This window comes from Apis laboriosa, unplaced genomic scaffold (assembly GCF_014066325.1).
Source record: "Apis laboriosa isolate Shangri-la unplaced genomic scaffold, ASM1406632v1 scaffold12_cov154, whole genome shotgun sequence".
In the NCBI taxonomy this organism is placed as follows: domain Eukaryota; kingdom Metazoa; phylum Arthropoda; class Insecta; order Hymenoptera; family Apidae; genus Apis; species Apis laboriosa.
In genome coordinates this window covers 389,809-406,358 of record NW_025221207.1, presented here as the reverse complement: position 1 = coordinate 406,358, position 16,550 = coordinate 389,809, and the positions used below count along the sequence as shown (strand labels likewise).

At 33.4% G+C, this 16,550-nt stretch overlaps 2 protein-coding genes across 4 annotated transcripts; both read left to right on the top strand.

The window, feature by feature from the left end:
• Positions 1-5,520: 5,520 nt before the first annotated feature.
• Positions 5,521-6,623, top strand: LOC122720470. 2 transcript variants are annotated; one of them, XM_043947217.1, is made up of 2 exons: positions 5,521-5,678; positions 5,962-6,623. In XM_043947217.1, exons 1-2 carry the CDS (start codon positions 5,676-5,678, stop codon positions 6,379-6,381), a joined length of 423 nt encoding a protein of 140 aa, XP_043803152.1. In that variant the 5' UTR covers positions 5,521-5,675; the 3' UTR covers positions 6,382-6,623. The 2 variants fall into 2 exon arrangements, with proteins under 2 accessions (XP_043803152.1, XP_043803153.1); XM_043947218.1 differs by having other exon boundaries at positions 5,533-5,678; positions 6,013-6,623.
• A 21-nt stretch (positions 6,624-6,644) lies between these two features.
• LOC122720469 (ataxin-7-like protein 1) lies at positions 6,645-14,648 on the top strand. Of its 2 annotated transcripts, XM_043947215.1 has the most exons (6): positions 6,645-7,348; positions 8,186-8,242; positions 8,347-8,451; positions 8,723-9,447; positions 10,958-11,008; positions 11,104-14,648. In XM_043947215.1, the coding sequence occupies exons 1-6, from the start codon at positions 7,264-7,266 to the stop codon at positions 11,821-11,823; spliced, it is 1,743 nt and encodes a 580-aa protein (XP_043803150.1). In that variant the 5' UTR covers positions 6,645-7,263; the 3' UTR covers positions 11,824-14,648. The 2 variants fall into 2 exon arrangements, with proteins under 2 accessions (XP_043803150.1, XP_043803149.1); XM_043947214.1 differs by lacking the exons at positions 6,645-7,348; positions 10,958-11,008 and having other exon boundaries at positions 8,136-8,242.
• Positions 14,649-16,550: the final 1,902 nt, after the last annotated feature.

The following is a 16,550-nucleotide window of genomic DNA, read 5'->3' as shown; positions in this document are numbered from 1 at the left end:
ACGTGATCAAAACGGATCATTTGTTCGAATCGTATGTATAGTATATATTTACGCTCTTCAAAATGAGTTAGTTTTTCAAATAAACTAAATGCAATTGGTGGATTTTTGCTGCAAAATAAAGATACCAAAGATAAATATAAATAAAGTAAGCGAATTATAAAAAGAACAATTAACTCATTTATCAATTTCTCGATAGATTTCTCAAGAACCACATTTTATTCAAACATTTTATTTCCAGATTTATAGATAGGATGTGGAACGAGACAGTTCGTATATTTCATAATCCTTCGTTCAGCAGCTATCACTTCATAGGATAAATCGAAACTCTTTCTTGCTCGTCTGATTGTCCAATTTCTTTCATGAAACTTGTAATCTCGTCCATGCTCGTGTTCTTCTCATCCCTTCTTATCTCTGGAAGCTCAACTGATTCGCCAGCAGATGACACGTACGTATTTATAATAATTCATCAATTATGGCCATCTATTATTCTTCTCGAACGTGTACTTGTCGATTCTCAGATCGTCGAAGCAGATCTTGAATGTCTGATTGCCAAAATCATATTTTTTCTAGGATGACGGCTTTTTGATCGAACGTGTCAGTCGTGAATTCGGCGAAACGCCATTGCTGTGGCTTCTTAGACGTTTCAGCACAGACTTGAACTTTTTTATATTTATCTTCTTCCATGTTCAAAACAATATCAATAATTGTATTTCTATTTTCCCATCGATAATCGATTGGTAGATGATTGGAACTTCTGAAACGAAGGAATAATAATCCAAGAATCCATTTTTTTATCGATTGGTGGACAACCTCCTGAAACGAAAGAATAATAATTCAAGAATCCATTTTTCCATTGATAGTCGATTGGTGGACGATTCCCCTGAAACGAAGGAATAATTATCTAAGAATCCATTTTTTCATTGATAGTCGATTGGTGGACGAAATGAAAGAATAATTATCCAAAAATCCATTTTTTCATTGATAGTCAATTGGTGGACGAAATGAAAGAATAATTATCCAAAAATCCATTTTTTTATCGATTAGTGGATGACTTTCTAAAACGAAGGAATAATAATCCAAGAATCCATTTTTTTATCGATTGGTGGATGACCCTTTGAAACGAAGGAATAATAATCCAAGAATCCATTTTTTTATCAATTGGTGGATGACCCTCTGAAACGAAAGAATAATTATCCAAGAACTTATTTTTTCGATAGATGAAGCCCTGAAAGAATACTTATCCAAGAACAAGAATTGCGTCTATGAACCTATGAATCCTTTCCAGATTTTTGCTCTCGAAACACGAGAAAGGACGAGAGGGTGAAAAGTAGGTCGCACGAAGCGATCCTCGCGAAGAAATTTTGCATAATCGGCGGCGAATCGAATCGGGGAGAGGTTTAAACGGTGTTAACGCATCGTTGCAACTAGCTTGACCCGTCCTTCGTGAATCATTGACTACGAGTGTATTAAGAGGGCAATCGAGGGATCTAACTGACCTAGGAGAAACGCCACTCGAATAAAAAGTTCGTGCCGTGATTCGATCGAAACTAATTTCTTCTCTCCTTGATGATGATTTGATTGACAGGTTTTTATACGTCGTCATCTCGGCTAGATAGGTTAGGGCGCGATTCGATGCATCTCCGCGGATAACAAATTTCTTCGAACGAATTATCTTCACATTCAAACTGAAATATTATAGTACGAGTAATATTCGTAGCCTTGGTCGTGCCACATGCAGGCAAAAACTTGCTTCGCGAATTTGACAGATATTAGAAAATAGAATTATATAAAATTATATAAAATTATAAAAGATAAAAGTAAGAGATAGATATTAAAATGTAGAAATTATTGTACAATATTGTGTATATAAAATTAGGGAAATAGTTAGACGTAATTAGTGGATCGAGTATATTAATAATTGAAGTTTGCAAAAAGTTTTTTAAAGTTTGGGATATCTCTGAAGGGTTTATTTGTCGAATTTCTCATTTAATGATTTCACGTGAACACGCGATAATTAATGGGAAATTAATGTGCGTGAGAGATTGTTGAAATAATCTGATGAATTTAGATCTCGAGATATTTTGATTATTTGGAATTGGAATAAATTGTTTTAAATAATGTTGAATAATTTTTAAGAGAAAGGAAAGGGTGTAGAGATAATATTTTATTTTTTCGTTAAATATTGTCGCTTGAACTTTCGATTATATATTATTAGTTTTATCTTTTTATTTTCCTTTTTTTTTTTTTTTTTTTTTTTATTATTTTCAAGTAAAAGAGAAGAATGAGTGAAAGCAAAAGTAATTAGAGAAGAAAATTAGAAAATGTAAGCTGAAGAAAAATTGAAGGATACCGTTGGTAAAGACCTTGAAAGTGACATTTATCTCGTAGAACAAAGAGAGTAATTTTGTCATTATCGCGTTGATCAGCAGCAATGATCTCGTTTGCAATACTAAATTAAATGACGTCGACAACTAAACCGATAATAGGCGAAACAATGATGGTCTTTTTTGTAAATATCAAAAAAACTGATTAGTACTTAAGTGATTCAATTTCCTCAGTTCGTTTAGTCTCTTTAAGCATATGTCACAGTCTGTTTAAAATTAATTTATTTTCTAACTGGTTAAGCTGAATTAAATTTTCCAATTTTTTTATAATACAATATTAGTATTATTTTTTATACCGCGTTAAGATTATATTTTTCTTATAAATGTATAAAATAAATAAATAAAATAATAAAATAATAAAAACAAATAAATATACAAAAATCAATAATAACTAATAGAATTGCTAAAGGTTTTTAATCAACAAGTAATGGATAATGAAGATGAAAGTTAATCAGATATCGAAGCCATCTTTTGAGCGCATTAATTTTGTAGAATAGAATATAGACGAGAAAAGCAAATAGTTGGAAAAGGACAGATAGATAGCTTAAAAATCCGAGAATTAACGCCATCTCTAGGGTGTAAATGAAACTAACAAATAGACAAAGAAAGAAAATAGTAGAACAAAGATAGAGATAGTGTAAAAATTAGGAAATCAGCGCCATCTCCAGAGTGCCGCAAATGAAACACAAAAAAGACAAGGATAGCAAATAAAAGAAGGATAGAGATAAGGTAAGAATTGATCATCAGTGCCATCTCTTAAATGCTGAAAACATCTCTTCAAAAACAGGATAAGGTAGAGTAAGAATTATAGATTAGCGCCATCTCTCGAGTACGAAAAATATTTTTTTAAAAATATATATATTCACATTCAAAAGATGGCGCTAAAAGTTAGTTTTTATTCTATCTTTATACTTCTCTTATTATTTACTCTCTTTATTTATTCTCCTTGTGTTTTATTTGCGGCATTCTGGAGATGGCGTTAATTTCCTAATTTTTATTCTATATTTATCCTTGTCCTATTAATTTCTTTCTTTATCTATACTTGTTCTTAACGTGTGATCATAGACGAGACATATCAATTGAATATTATCATCATTTTTCTTTTAAAATTACAATGTACGTTTATTTTTAATATAAAAAATACAAATATTACATACATTATATTTAATTTGTAATAAATTTGATACGTACATAATTTTTAAATATTTCAAAAGGTTATATATTATATATAATATTATTGTATATAATTTTTACAAAAATTATTTTAGATTTTAAATTATGTTTTCGTGTATTTATCTTAGAAATAATTATACTAGATGTGGAATATTATGGAATAATAATAATTTTCAATCTGAATAATTATGCTTAACAAAAAATATTTAATATATCATTCTTATATTTGAATGATAAAAATAAAAAATTGATAGGTATGTATCCTCTCCTTACAAAAAAGAAACATTTATTATTATTTTTTAATTAATAATAATTTATAAACTATTTGTAAACAAAATAACGTATATATTCAACAGTGATTCGCGATGCAAGATGCTAAACTTGATCATAACCTGTTTACTTATTTAACAATAGAAATCACTCTTTGGTTTATATTTATATTAAGAATTGATTAAAGTTAACATTATTATAAATATGAATTTGAATGTCAAAGTATCCAGAATAATCCATAAATTAATAAACCGTAAGTTGTATATTACTATTTAAACAGTTTCTTATCGTGCACTACGAATGAATTGTAATAGTATGTAATGATTTTGTCGTAATTTTCTTTTTATTAATTATCTTAATTATCTCTTTTTATTAATAATCTTAATCGTAGAAAAATAATTAATTTTTGTCATTTTAACAAAAATGAAAATTATTCATCATTGTTGAATAATTCTTTTTGATATCTCAAGCTGATAATTGATGAGGAAAAAAATCGCATCATTGCCAGAGGATCCCAACTATCAAGAAAAACAAGATGTGACCCTGACTACAAAAATCATTATCCCTTCTCTATTTTTTACCAATACATGCCAATGGTATATCACCAGAAAATTAAAGAAATTCCACGAATTCAAAGAAGAATCGAATTATGAGAATTAACTTATACGAATTATTTTATGATTCTGGAATTTCCATAGTATTTTCACAAACGTCTTATTATATATAAACGTTAATGGTATATATTGAATGAAATGTTTTTGATCAATTGGAAAATTTATAAACATAAACAAAGTATCCAATCGTATACGATGTTTATATATATATATATATATATAGTTTTCTTAACTTTTGACATATGTATGTTTTTTTCTCTGTCATTCTGTTTATATTATCGAATGAAAAGATTGTCTCTTCAAGATAATTTCCTTATTCAATAGAATACAATACGTACGTATATTTGTACATACATATATAAATACAATATTTAACTTATACATATATATTTCATTTTACAAAATAAAATATATTTTATGCTTAAAAGTAGAAAAATCGTGAATTATGTCTATATGATAAATTTTAGAAAAAACTTATGAAGATCATATTATAAATTCGATTAATATTATAATTTTAATTCGACGTATTAATTTTTTCTTATGAACAAGATTTTTCGAAATGTCTCTATATTTTCTTTGTATATAAATATTGGATAAAAATTATAATATAAAATTATATAAATGAATAATGAAACATTAGAATGAATGAATCAGATAAGCATTAACATACTATCATATACACATAATAGCAATTATTCAGAAAAGGTCATTAATTTTATATTATGTAAATCAAATATATAAACAAAATTTATTATGACTAATCCCATAATATTCTATAATTATTTCTCCTGCTGTTTTGAAATTAATTTTGAAATTAAAAAGTACTTTTATACCACTTTTAAACCAAAATGTTTTTACTAAATTGATTCATTGGTTTAAAATATACGTATCAAGGAAGATTTCATTCGACTAAAAGGAGAAAGGCATTAGTGATGACATTGAGTAAAGTTTTTCCCTATGACATAAAAAATTTCATATCATAAAAATTGTACATACGCAATTGGAATACGGGAAGTTATGATGATTTTCTATCGATGTATGACTCGATCGTATTCATGGTGGGGAATCCAGTTTGCGGATTTATATACAACAGTCAGCATCACTTTGAATAGATTAGTTTCGAACAGTGAAATCGAATAGTTATAATAGTTCGTTAAAAAACGTCATAAATATTTCCAACGTGTATAATTTATTACATTTCTGTATTTTAAATAACATACTATCCACGTGCAATATGGTGAGTAAATTATAAAACTTTCTTCTTATAAAATTAATAAGAGATCAAAGGAAATATTATTTTTTAAATCTTTACATTAATTTTCCAATGTATATATATTTTTCTTAAAAAATAAATTAATATTCTTTCGATGAATAAAAATAAAAGATATAATCAAGAACAAGTTGATTTATTTTTGTAAAATGTTAGGTTATAACAATCATTTATTGCAAATGCAGTTAAATTTGTGTAACGATGTATTATATATTTAACCAATAATCTTTTTTCAAATGTGTTGTTACAGATAAAATACGTAGTAATTTTATACACCATTTTTATTTCCGTACAATCACAGAGACCACCTTTTGCCGGAAACAGTAAACCTTATCCGAGTGTTCTTCCACAATATTTGGAAGAACAGGGAGCAATTAATAATATTAATAAAGAAACAATTGCAAGTCGACTTGGTGCTAGCAGTAGCGATTCAATAGCATTAGGAGCAGCTCCTGTTATTACAACTTCGACATCAACGATTCCACCAGATTTGCCAGTCGATGCTTTGGGAAATGTTGACTTAATAAATCGGATTAAAACCTGGCCAAGAGAAAAACAACCGTTCTGGTACATCAATTGGAAACAGATTCAAGAACATCGTGGTGATTCAAAAAATAGAGCTCAATTAGTTCAAACGGAACCGAATCAAAGATCATTTTTTGCAGGATAAAAAAAAGTTTAAAATTTTAATTTTATTCTATGTTTAATTCAAATCGACAAACATCATCAACGTTTTGCTAGTCAAATTGAAAACTTTCTTGCGTAAGATTTAATCGATCACTGATATAGTTATTTTATCGATATAAAATTCAATATCGAATGATTCGATGATTACGATAATTAAAATAAAAATATAAGAACTTCAAATCGTTATCACGTAATATTTATATCAACGAAGAAATGTTATTTTATGGAAAGAAAAAAAGTGTTTAATTTCTTAAAGAAAGAAAAGAATGTTTAATTTCATTTTTGAAATTAATTTACATTTTTTTTATAAACAATAAAAAGAAATTAATTAAAGTAGATAAAATACTTGAAAAACTTTAAATTTCTAATCCACCTGCTGAGCAAGCCACAATCACCAATAAGATATCACGACGAGACAGGACAGGATAGAAATCCAAGCATCTGATTGGATCGTGTAAGTTGCGCACGAGTAGCCGACTATACGTCCATGACGTCACGTCAGTCCGTCCAATGCAAGCGCTTGGATCTCAGTAATAACCCTATGTGCGTGGTGTACGCCGAAGCGTGCTACTCGTATTCGGGTGTACAAACGCGAGAGAAGTGATACAATATCGGTCTGTGAAAGATGTTACCCGACAGAGACATGCCAGTCAAAACTTTCGTTCGATAGGTTGTTTTTTATATATTAAAGAACACGTATACTCTACGAGCAAATGTATTCGAAGAATTGTCGTGTTAAGAAAAAGATAGACTGTACATCCGCCGTACCTGACAGTCCACGCGGCCCGGCCCCAAAACACTTTCGCCTCGCTATATACACGAGAAATCGCATCGTGTTTCATTCACAACGCGAGCGCCACTGGCAATGTCGGGAAGTGACAGCCCAACATTCTTTCACGGCCAGCCCTGGTCCAGCTGGATCGAAAGAATCGGACGAGACAAGCCGTTGAGTAAGTGCGCTGAATCTCATCGAAATGTTCGTTCGTTTGCTGTCGCTGCTTTAAAACTGCGACAACGACAAGCGTCTAGCTCGTGTACCTAACCTCAACTTCGATGCTCCTTTGTCCGTCGACTTGACGCAGGGCATCATTAGGGCCCATCACATGCATTTATTTAAAACGGTTGTCAACAATTGTCCAGTGCGCTTCATGGTTGATATTTTTTCGCAACATCACGCGTATTTTAACGGCCCTTTTCACTGACAATTATGTAATTTATAGCGAAACTGACTGTGAAATACGGAGCGTCGAAACTTTAGCTTTAGAGCATATAGTATATTGGCATGGATCATAAAAATTTCGCGAAACGATCTTAATCGAATCGTGCTATTCGGTAGATCTTGTTCAAACGATATTGTACATTTGTATTTTTATATTTATGCTCTCTCTCTCTTATAAGATTTTTTGTTGAAAGAATTATGCATGTATGAAATGTATACATAATAAAAGTTGTTTACCCAGAAGTTTGTGTTTTTTATTTCACATTTCTGCTTAGAAACTGATGGAAATGAATGAAAAAAGATCTTTTAAGGACAAGATTCAATAGACATGAAGCTAACAATATTTTTTGATTTGTTGTAATCTTTCTTAACATGGTAATTATAATTATAATATAATGATCTTGAATTTTATACTTAAGTATAAGAATACTTTTATATTTTCTCTTGAAATATTTATCTTCATTATATATTAATCGTACATAAGTAAATGATTTGCTATTGAAATGTCCTTGTAGCCTATACTGATTACTTTATTATATATTCCATAAAAAAACTTGATTTGTTTCAGGCGATGAAGAACCAGATGCTCAACTCTCTAGCTCAGTTACACGGCTCTCAGCAGAAGGTAAATAATATTTTATAATCTATACTTTATAATATTTTGATTCAATATAAGCCTCGAGAATTAAAATATTGCCCTTTTTTTTAATAAAATAATTTTTATTTCAGATATTGATTTATATGGATTTTGTCCCGAAAGAGATACTTTTTACACGGTAGTGTGTGAAACCTGCCATGCAATAGTCAAACCACAGGCTCTTATTCAACATATGGGTACGTTATGTTTCTCATTCTATTCATTCTATTCGTTATATTTCCAAATAAAATCTATTATATTTATTAAATAATGAAATAATTTTAATTGTAAATAATATAAAGAATACAAATGATTCTTAGTTATCTTTTTCATCAACATAATATTCAAATATTATATTTTTTTTAATTAGATATAATTGTAACGTACATACAGCTCACATTTCTGGGTCAAGTATATCTTGTATTTATTATCAACTCTATATTAAACGTTGTTTATATTTTGCCACAGAAAGTCGCCATCCTTCCGGCACGGTCAATTTTCCACCTCCTTCTACCCCAATTGTAAAAACTCCTTTGAAGACACCTTATTGCAAAGTGTCGAAATTGAAAAAGACGCAGTCATCGCCGCAGATCTCGAGTAGCGGGAGCAATAAGATCAATCACGCGAATGTGAAACGGAACACGGAACAACCTACTATCTCAACGAGCTTGTCATCTACGTCAATATCGGTCCCCTCGTCGCCTCGATCACCCCTTGAGTCATTACCATCGTCTGTTCAGACATCGAACTCCGGCTCAGGATCGGTGATCGCTTCGAGCCCAGTGAAAAGTCCGGGTACGGCGACGGGTCAACCTCGCCGGAAGAGACTCAAAACTGACCGATCGTTGCTCAAGGATCGGGAATACGATCCGGACAGGCATTGCGGAGTGTGGAACGAGGAAACCGGCAAACCTTGCACCAGGTCGCTCACGTGCAAAGCGCACACGGTCTCGTTGCGCCGGACGGTCGTCGGTCGGAGTAAAACTTTTGACAAACTCCTCGCGGAGCATCGTGCCTCAAAAGATGTCCCGAATAGGCCGACAAAAGTGACCGTGACCGGTACGGTGACCGTATCTTCCGCGACTTCGAGCTTGAACCCCTTAACACCTACCACTCCCACCTTGACCATCGAAACGGAAGCACCCAGCTCGCCACCCGTTCTATCGCTGCCAGACACGTATCCACTGCCAAAGGTAAGGAATTACCGTATCGATATTATTGTATCTCTTTGTTCTTTTTTTTTTTTTTTTTTTNTTTTTTTTTTTTTTTTTTTTTTTTTTATTCTTCGATTTTTCTTCTGTGGTATATATACATATTCTTGGTAACACAGTGTACGGTGTGATGATCCTTCGTGCTGCGACGTCCTCTTGTTTTGTTATTGTTAGTTTTTCTTTTTTTATACATATATGTATAAATTAGTATCACTATTTATTGTATTTTGTCGATCATATCTTGTAAATGGTGATTTTTTTGGGGGAAAGATGTATATAATTATTAGAAGAGAAATTTAAAGTATTTTTGTATTCTTTGGTTTGGTTGACTGGAAATGAAAGTTGTTTTGTTGAGTTGAAAAAAAAATTGATTTTTCATTGGTGTTCAAAAATTGTTGTTTTTTTCTTTCATATTTCTATTTGAGATATCTCTGTGATCGTCGTGTGATCGTGAATGTATCGTTAGGAACATTGTTTGTATCGTTTATCAAGAATTTTCAAAGCTTTGAAGAAAATTTGCTTCAATGACTAAAAATTCTTTAATTAAAATTTGTTTTTTTTTTTATTTATAAATATTTATAAATATTTATAAATATTTATAAATATTTACGCATGACCCGATATTTGATATTTGATGGATACAATAAAACTTTCATTTCTCGTTATCCTTTGATAAAATATGGTGAAATCAAGCGAGTAGTGGAGTAATTTATCTTTTTCTCTTTAATCTATTCAAATTCACTTTCGAACCTCTTTATTTCAAACACTTTTTTTTTTCTATATATTTCATTTTTGGGAGAAATATATTGATTCTCGAAAAATTTAGCACATCTTTTTAGAGCGAACATTAGCTAGAATTTCGAATTTTTAGAATAGTTTGCAAATTTTCAACGGCTTCGAATGCTTCAATTCGAAAGAAAAATCTATAAAGATTCGCAGTTCAATAAATTTTTGAATTTTCTTCTGTTAAATATTTCATTGGGAATAAAATTCCGCAGCGTCTTTAAGAAATGTACGAATCCTTCCAGGGTTGTCACGACCACAGATCATGTCGATCTTAATTAAAAAAAAAATAAATGCTGGTCGTGCTCGGTTATATCGATCGCTTGCAAGTATTTTTAATAGAAACTAGATTCGATGTAGGTGATATAACAATCTGGTTTCCCGTCGATTAAAATTCACTCGTTCCTTCCAAGTTTTCGAGAAGGTGTTAGGCATCAGGTATCGATCGATACCCGAAAATCATTCTCTTTCGTAGATCTCTTAAGACGCACTAGACGGAACGTAGCGAGGCTAAGAAAAAAAAGAAAAGAAAAGAAAAGAAAAGAAAAGAAAAAAGTTTAGAAAAAGAGAGAAAAGAAATGGAAGAAAAAGAAAGTAGTAATGTAGCTGACAAACATGGATCGATCGATGACCCAGACGAGTCAGCTGCGACCAGTAGTCCGCAAGTAGGGTGTCGGTTGATACCTGTTTTCTGTTTTTGTTATTGCAGGCTGTTGATTTGCTTTATCGGTGTCTGGCCCCGCATGGCTCCACTAAACCTGTAAGGCATGGTTTCTTTTGGGCACTTAAACGCCAACACATCTCGTATGGGCCCTACGATTCTTATTGCGAGTCGCCAACGCTTCTCTTTTTTAGACCAAGCTCGAAGAGGACTTCGCCAACGAGGAGCTGAGGAGCCTGGAGTCGACGCTAGTGAATTCGACCGGTTCGTCGCAATCGAGCTCGATGATGGCCCCGATATCCGTGGTGTTGCCATCTCTATCACCGTTGCCGGCTAATAACGAGGAATCGTCGTCGGTCGCCACGCTGATACCGAGCACAGCGTCCCCAGCTATACCTGTGCCAGCAACACTGCCAGCCACGTGTACGCAACCGTCGTTGGTCACGACGGTCCTCGAGGCTGAGACACCGATGGACATCGACCAGGAAGCGGCGATGACCATCTATTCCCCCGTTTACAAGGATAAATCGAAGTTACTGGTCGAGCTACCACGTTCGAACAATATCGCCCATTCTCCTATATCGTCTATGCCCAGTTTGCTGTTCGAACCGATGGACCAGCTCGAGCAACTGGAACAATTGGAGCAGCAACACGCGACACAGATCAACGGAAAGAGACTGAACCACGCGACTCGTGCGAGTCCCGTTACTCAACGACAGTCGAAGAGGATCAAACACGAGTACCATCAACAGGACTTGTCCACTGCGATACAGGTCGAGGCTACGACAACCTCCTCTCCCTATCCTCATTTCGGGGACATATCTTGGTCGAACTGTCACCCGGAGCCATTGGCTGTTAGCCGATGGCTTCGTATTTCGTCCACCCGTAAGCAGTATAACTTTAATATTCACTGACATAAGACCCCACCCACTCCAGGCTGAGGACCGTACGCCATGGGCGTTTGTCTACCTCCTATTTTTTTCGAGATCCTTTTTTTCATGGTCGTCCTCGTCGCCGTCGTTGATGGTCTAAAGGTCTGAAGCCTGTCGAGAATGGGACAAAGTCTTGATGTTCGGTGAAGCCTCGATGTGATGAGCATGCGCACGGTGGGAACAACGTACGCGAGCAATTTCGCATACGTGGAAAAACAAGATGGGTACGATGTTTTGCATGCTTATTCTGTCTACCGGAACGAGTAATCTCGGGCAGGAATGCGATAACAACAACAATGATCCTTTTTTTTTGTACCGCGCGTCGTCTATATTCTGCCAGCCGATGATCGTTTTCTTAGAAAGAATCACCACCATCGTCACACGTTCGTAGGCATGTTAATCGCATTATTGGATCGCTCACTTTAGAGGATATACGCGTAAAACTGGAAAAAGTCGCAGGGTTTCCCAGAAACAGAAACAGAAGCACGTTCCAGATTTTTTTTTTAATTTCTTATCTTTCTTTCGATACTTGCTTGTTTACGAAACTGTTTACGAAAATAGATCAACGCGAGAAATCAATATAATAAAAGTAATCGCGAACGCGATTCATCAAATTCACGATTATCGTTGCAAAACATTCCCGGAATATTATCGTTATTCCCCCTTGAACTGTTCGCTCCAAGAGGCTACAATGCAAAATAAAATAGCATTTTTTTAATCTCGTAACGATGCTTCTGTTCCGATTTTATATATTTTTCACGGAAAAGCGAATCGGGATCATCGAGTTGTGCAACAATATCGATGCTAGCCCCTTTTTCAAGCGTTATAATTATATTGGCAGTAGGTAGGTATTAGGACATCGACTGATATACACTATTCTTTGTCCGCGAAATCAATTTTTTTTACCGAAAATCGTTGCAAATCTCTCTCGATGCAGGATCGGAAGGGATAGGAGATTCGGACTCTGGTTGCTGCGTTTCGTCGTAACGCGACTCGTTTGAAGGAAAGATAAATGGAGAGCAAAGGGAGGAAAAAATAGAGAAAGAGAAAAAAGAAAGACATCAAAGTGAAAACGAGGTTTAAAAAAAAAAAAAAAAGAAAGAAAGAAGAAAAAAAAGGAAAAACGAACGAGTCAAAATTCATGCTTGCCCGTAGAGGTTTTTCGAGCGAGAAGAGAGAAGCGACGATAACAAGTGGAATGAAACGACATCGAAATTTTAGTCAACCCGTGTGTATGCGTGTTTGTGCAAAGGATAAAGGATCACGTGACCAGCCAACAAAAAAGAAAGAAAAGATTATTATTTTTTTTTTTTTTTTTTCTTTTCGTTATACAGGACGTTTAACGACGTTTTAGTAAAAAAGAATAGCTAAATAAGAGTAGCTAAAACGAGTAAGTAGTGTTCGTTGGGTTTCTTTCTTTTCGAAGATACACCGCTGAGTGACACGCATTTTTTCTGCGAAAAACGTGAAAAACACCAGCCAGGAATTTTTTTGTAAATACCAATCTACCAGAGAATAATCAGATTTACGACATTGTCCTCCTGTAAATACGTTTAATAAGATAATATGTAAATGTAGTTAGCCATGAGTGGCCGATCATCGAATTGTCGTGCGCGTAGAAACTTCAACTTATTTTCCAATTAAATTCGGTCCGCGTACAGAGGGTCTCATCATGTACATACATAGATCATAGTATACATATATACATATATATATTTTTTTTATCACGATCTCTTTTTACGTATATACATATACACATACACCTACAACCTCATCACGTATCGTTGTTCTCCGTTTTCTTCTTTTCCGTTCTATTTCTTCTTCTTCTTCTTCTTCTTCTTCTTCTTCTTTTTCTTCTTCTTCTTCTTCTTCTAGTTTTCTTTCGCTTTTTCTACGACGATTTTGTTTACGTATAATCGTGTACGTATCATAGAATGCGTTAAACAATGACTCGTTTAATGCCATTATTTCTGAAAAATTATTGAAAATTCTAATTGGTATGTTCTATTATTGGTAAAGAAATATCGTTTTGTTCGAAGCAATGATAGCAACACTTACAGCGAAAATTTCGTTTAGATAAAATTAGCTTCTTCTTCTTCTTCTTCTTCTTCTTCTTCTTCTTCTTCTTCTTCTTCTAGTGTAAGTTGATAAAAAATTTAGGAGGAAATTCGATGAATTTTTTGACAAACGAATATAGCAAGCCGTACACATTGTCCCGAGTATATAGTAGGTAACGTTCACACCACCATCACACATTAACACATCCGAGACAATTTATTTTTGTAAAACTGTGTCGGTTCTAATTTGCGACGCTGTGTCGGTTTTTCCAGCATGGCGTGACTGCTGACATATATTTATGCATATATATATATATGTGTGTATATATACATATATACATATATATACATATATTTATGAACTTCTTATCATAGATTGTGATATTTAACTGATTAGTCAAGATTATTCTAAATCGTGCGTACGCGTTAATGAAAGAGAGAAGTGAGATAGGCGGCCAAATGATAGAAGATGAAATAAAGAGAGAAGAGATGAAGTAAGTAGGAACGAATGATTGTTCGATCACCGTCGATCTTCGAAAAAAGGAAAAAAATTGGGAAGAAGGAACGTTATAAATTTGCGCTTAGTTCGATTATAATTGTTTGCCGCTTAGAAAAATTAAATTCGCTCCGTGCATTGTGTTTTTAAGCGTTGAAAGAGGTACTGTTTCGTTTCCGCTTTTCCGTGTGTATGGCGTCGTTAATTCGATAAATTGTAACATTTCGTTTTATCGATGAACGTAGCAAGAAAAATGGAAAAAAAAAAANAAAAAAAAAAAAGAAAGGATGAAACAAAAGGGAAGGGAGGGGATATAATAATAATAATTATCAGTAGATAGAGAAAAATAGAAAATGAGTATGGAGAGAGAAATTAGTCTAAGGGATAGAGAAGAAAAGACGTGGATGGCACGTCATGTCGAGCCGACGAAGGGACGTTGATTTTTTTTCGTTACCGCGCAGTATAAATTAATAATGCCAGCGATGTTATTATTACCGCTATTATTCGAAAACGAGAACAGTCATATCGGACCGCTATTGTTCTGTTCGATATAAATCGAACTTGGACGATGATCGATCGATGCGTTCGCTCGTTTGCAAGCTACACCACGATTTCTTCATCGACCGTATAAACGACTTGCATCGCCTTACGATTATAGCCATAAATTTCGCCTTAAAGGATTCATTAGCGACCATAGTAGCGAGTAGCAGCGTGTTTCTTGCAAAGAAATAATAATTCTCGAGCGAGATTCATCGATTGAACATCGAATATATTATTGAAAAATAAAATTGAAGAGAAGAATAGAAAATTAAAAAAAAAAAAAAAGTACCGATAGCAATAAATTATCATTCGAATACGCGCGAATGGAAAAAAATATGAGATTGACGGATCGACATGGCTGGATTTCGTTTTCGTTTAATTACTGATCTTCTCGGCTACCTGAAACCGTGATAATTTGTACATAAATCGCGTAAGCAATTACATGTACCTATGGTATCGAAAAAAAAATCTATATAAGTATATATTATATATATACATATATAAATCTATATGTATATAAAAATAATTCTATTGAGGAGAGAGAGAGAGCGAGCGAGCGAGCGAACGAGAGAGAGAGAGAGAGAGAGAAAGAGAAAATTGAAGAGAGAAAAAATCGTAGTAAAAAATTTACAGGCGTCGAATGCTGTTAACCGCTCGTTTCCGAGTGTACCTTAAACGCTGTATATTCGAGAAAAATCTTACGTAGACCGTATATTTAACGATGTACACGTGTACGTATAGCGTGTGAATATCTCCTGTACATAACAAGTGCCCTGTGCATGCTTGTAGCGCACGAAATGCTGCGTGCATGCGCGAAATATGTGTATGATCTTTTTTAGACTATTACTACTACCAACTATAGTATCTACTACGTACCACACGTTAGTGTTCATCGATCGATGTTATTTCGCGCGCGAGCTTCGAGTAAGTTTCGAGCGGTCCGAGGTTGTAAATAATACCGATTAAAACGACAGACATACAAAAAAAGAAAAAAAAGAAAAAGAAGAAAAAAAACAATAATCAACAACCCTTAAACGCTGTACGTCGAACAAAAAAAAAACAACAACACAAACAAACAGAGGAAAGAAACAGAAAGAAAAAAAATCGCTATCCATCGTAGACAATCGATAAGATTATTTCTTATCGTTTTTTTGCAAAGAAAATGAAGAAATGATCACGATCGTTCGAAAGTGTGGTTCGTGATCGTTCGAAAGGAAAGATTAAAAAAAAAAAAAAAAAAAAAGAAAAAAAAAAGAAAATGGAAAAATCTCGCAAAGCAATAATACATAGTCCACGATTAAGCGAATGCACAGCAATAATACTAATTTCATTGTTTATCATGATATAAACGTTAAGAGACACGTTCAAGAGGAACACTTTCGTCTCGTACGAATTATCCGCAACTCGATTCTCGCGAGTTTAAACGCGACGTGGATACGAAGCGCGATAGATTTTCTATCGATGCTATTATTTCCTGCGTATTATCTAACTTCTCGTTTACGCTTACGTATCCAATAAAAAAAAAAAAAGAAAAAGAAAAAAAAAGAAGAAAAAGAAAAAATCACGGGAGAAAATCACTCGTTATAATAATATTCGTTTTCAATTTGAGCATTCTC

Coding starts and splice junctions, on each gene's coding strand:
- LOC122720469 (XM_043947215.1), top strand. CDS start 7,264: ATGTCGGGAAGTGACAGCCCAACATTCTTTCACGGCCAGCCCTGGTCC. Junction 7,349..8,185: donor CGGACGAGACAAGCCGTTGA/GTAAGTGCGCTG, acceptor GATTTGTTTCAG/GCGATGAAGAACCAGATGCT. Junction 8,243..8,346: donor TACACGGCTCTCAGCAGAAG/GTAAATAATATT, acceptor TTTTTATTTCAG/ATATTGATTTATATGGATTT.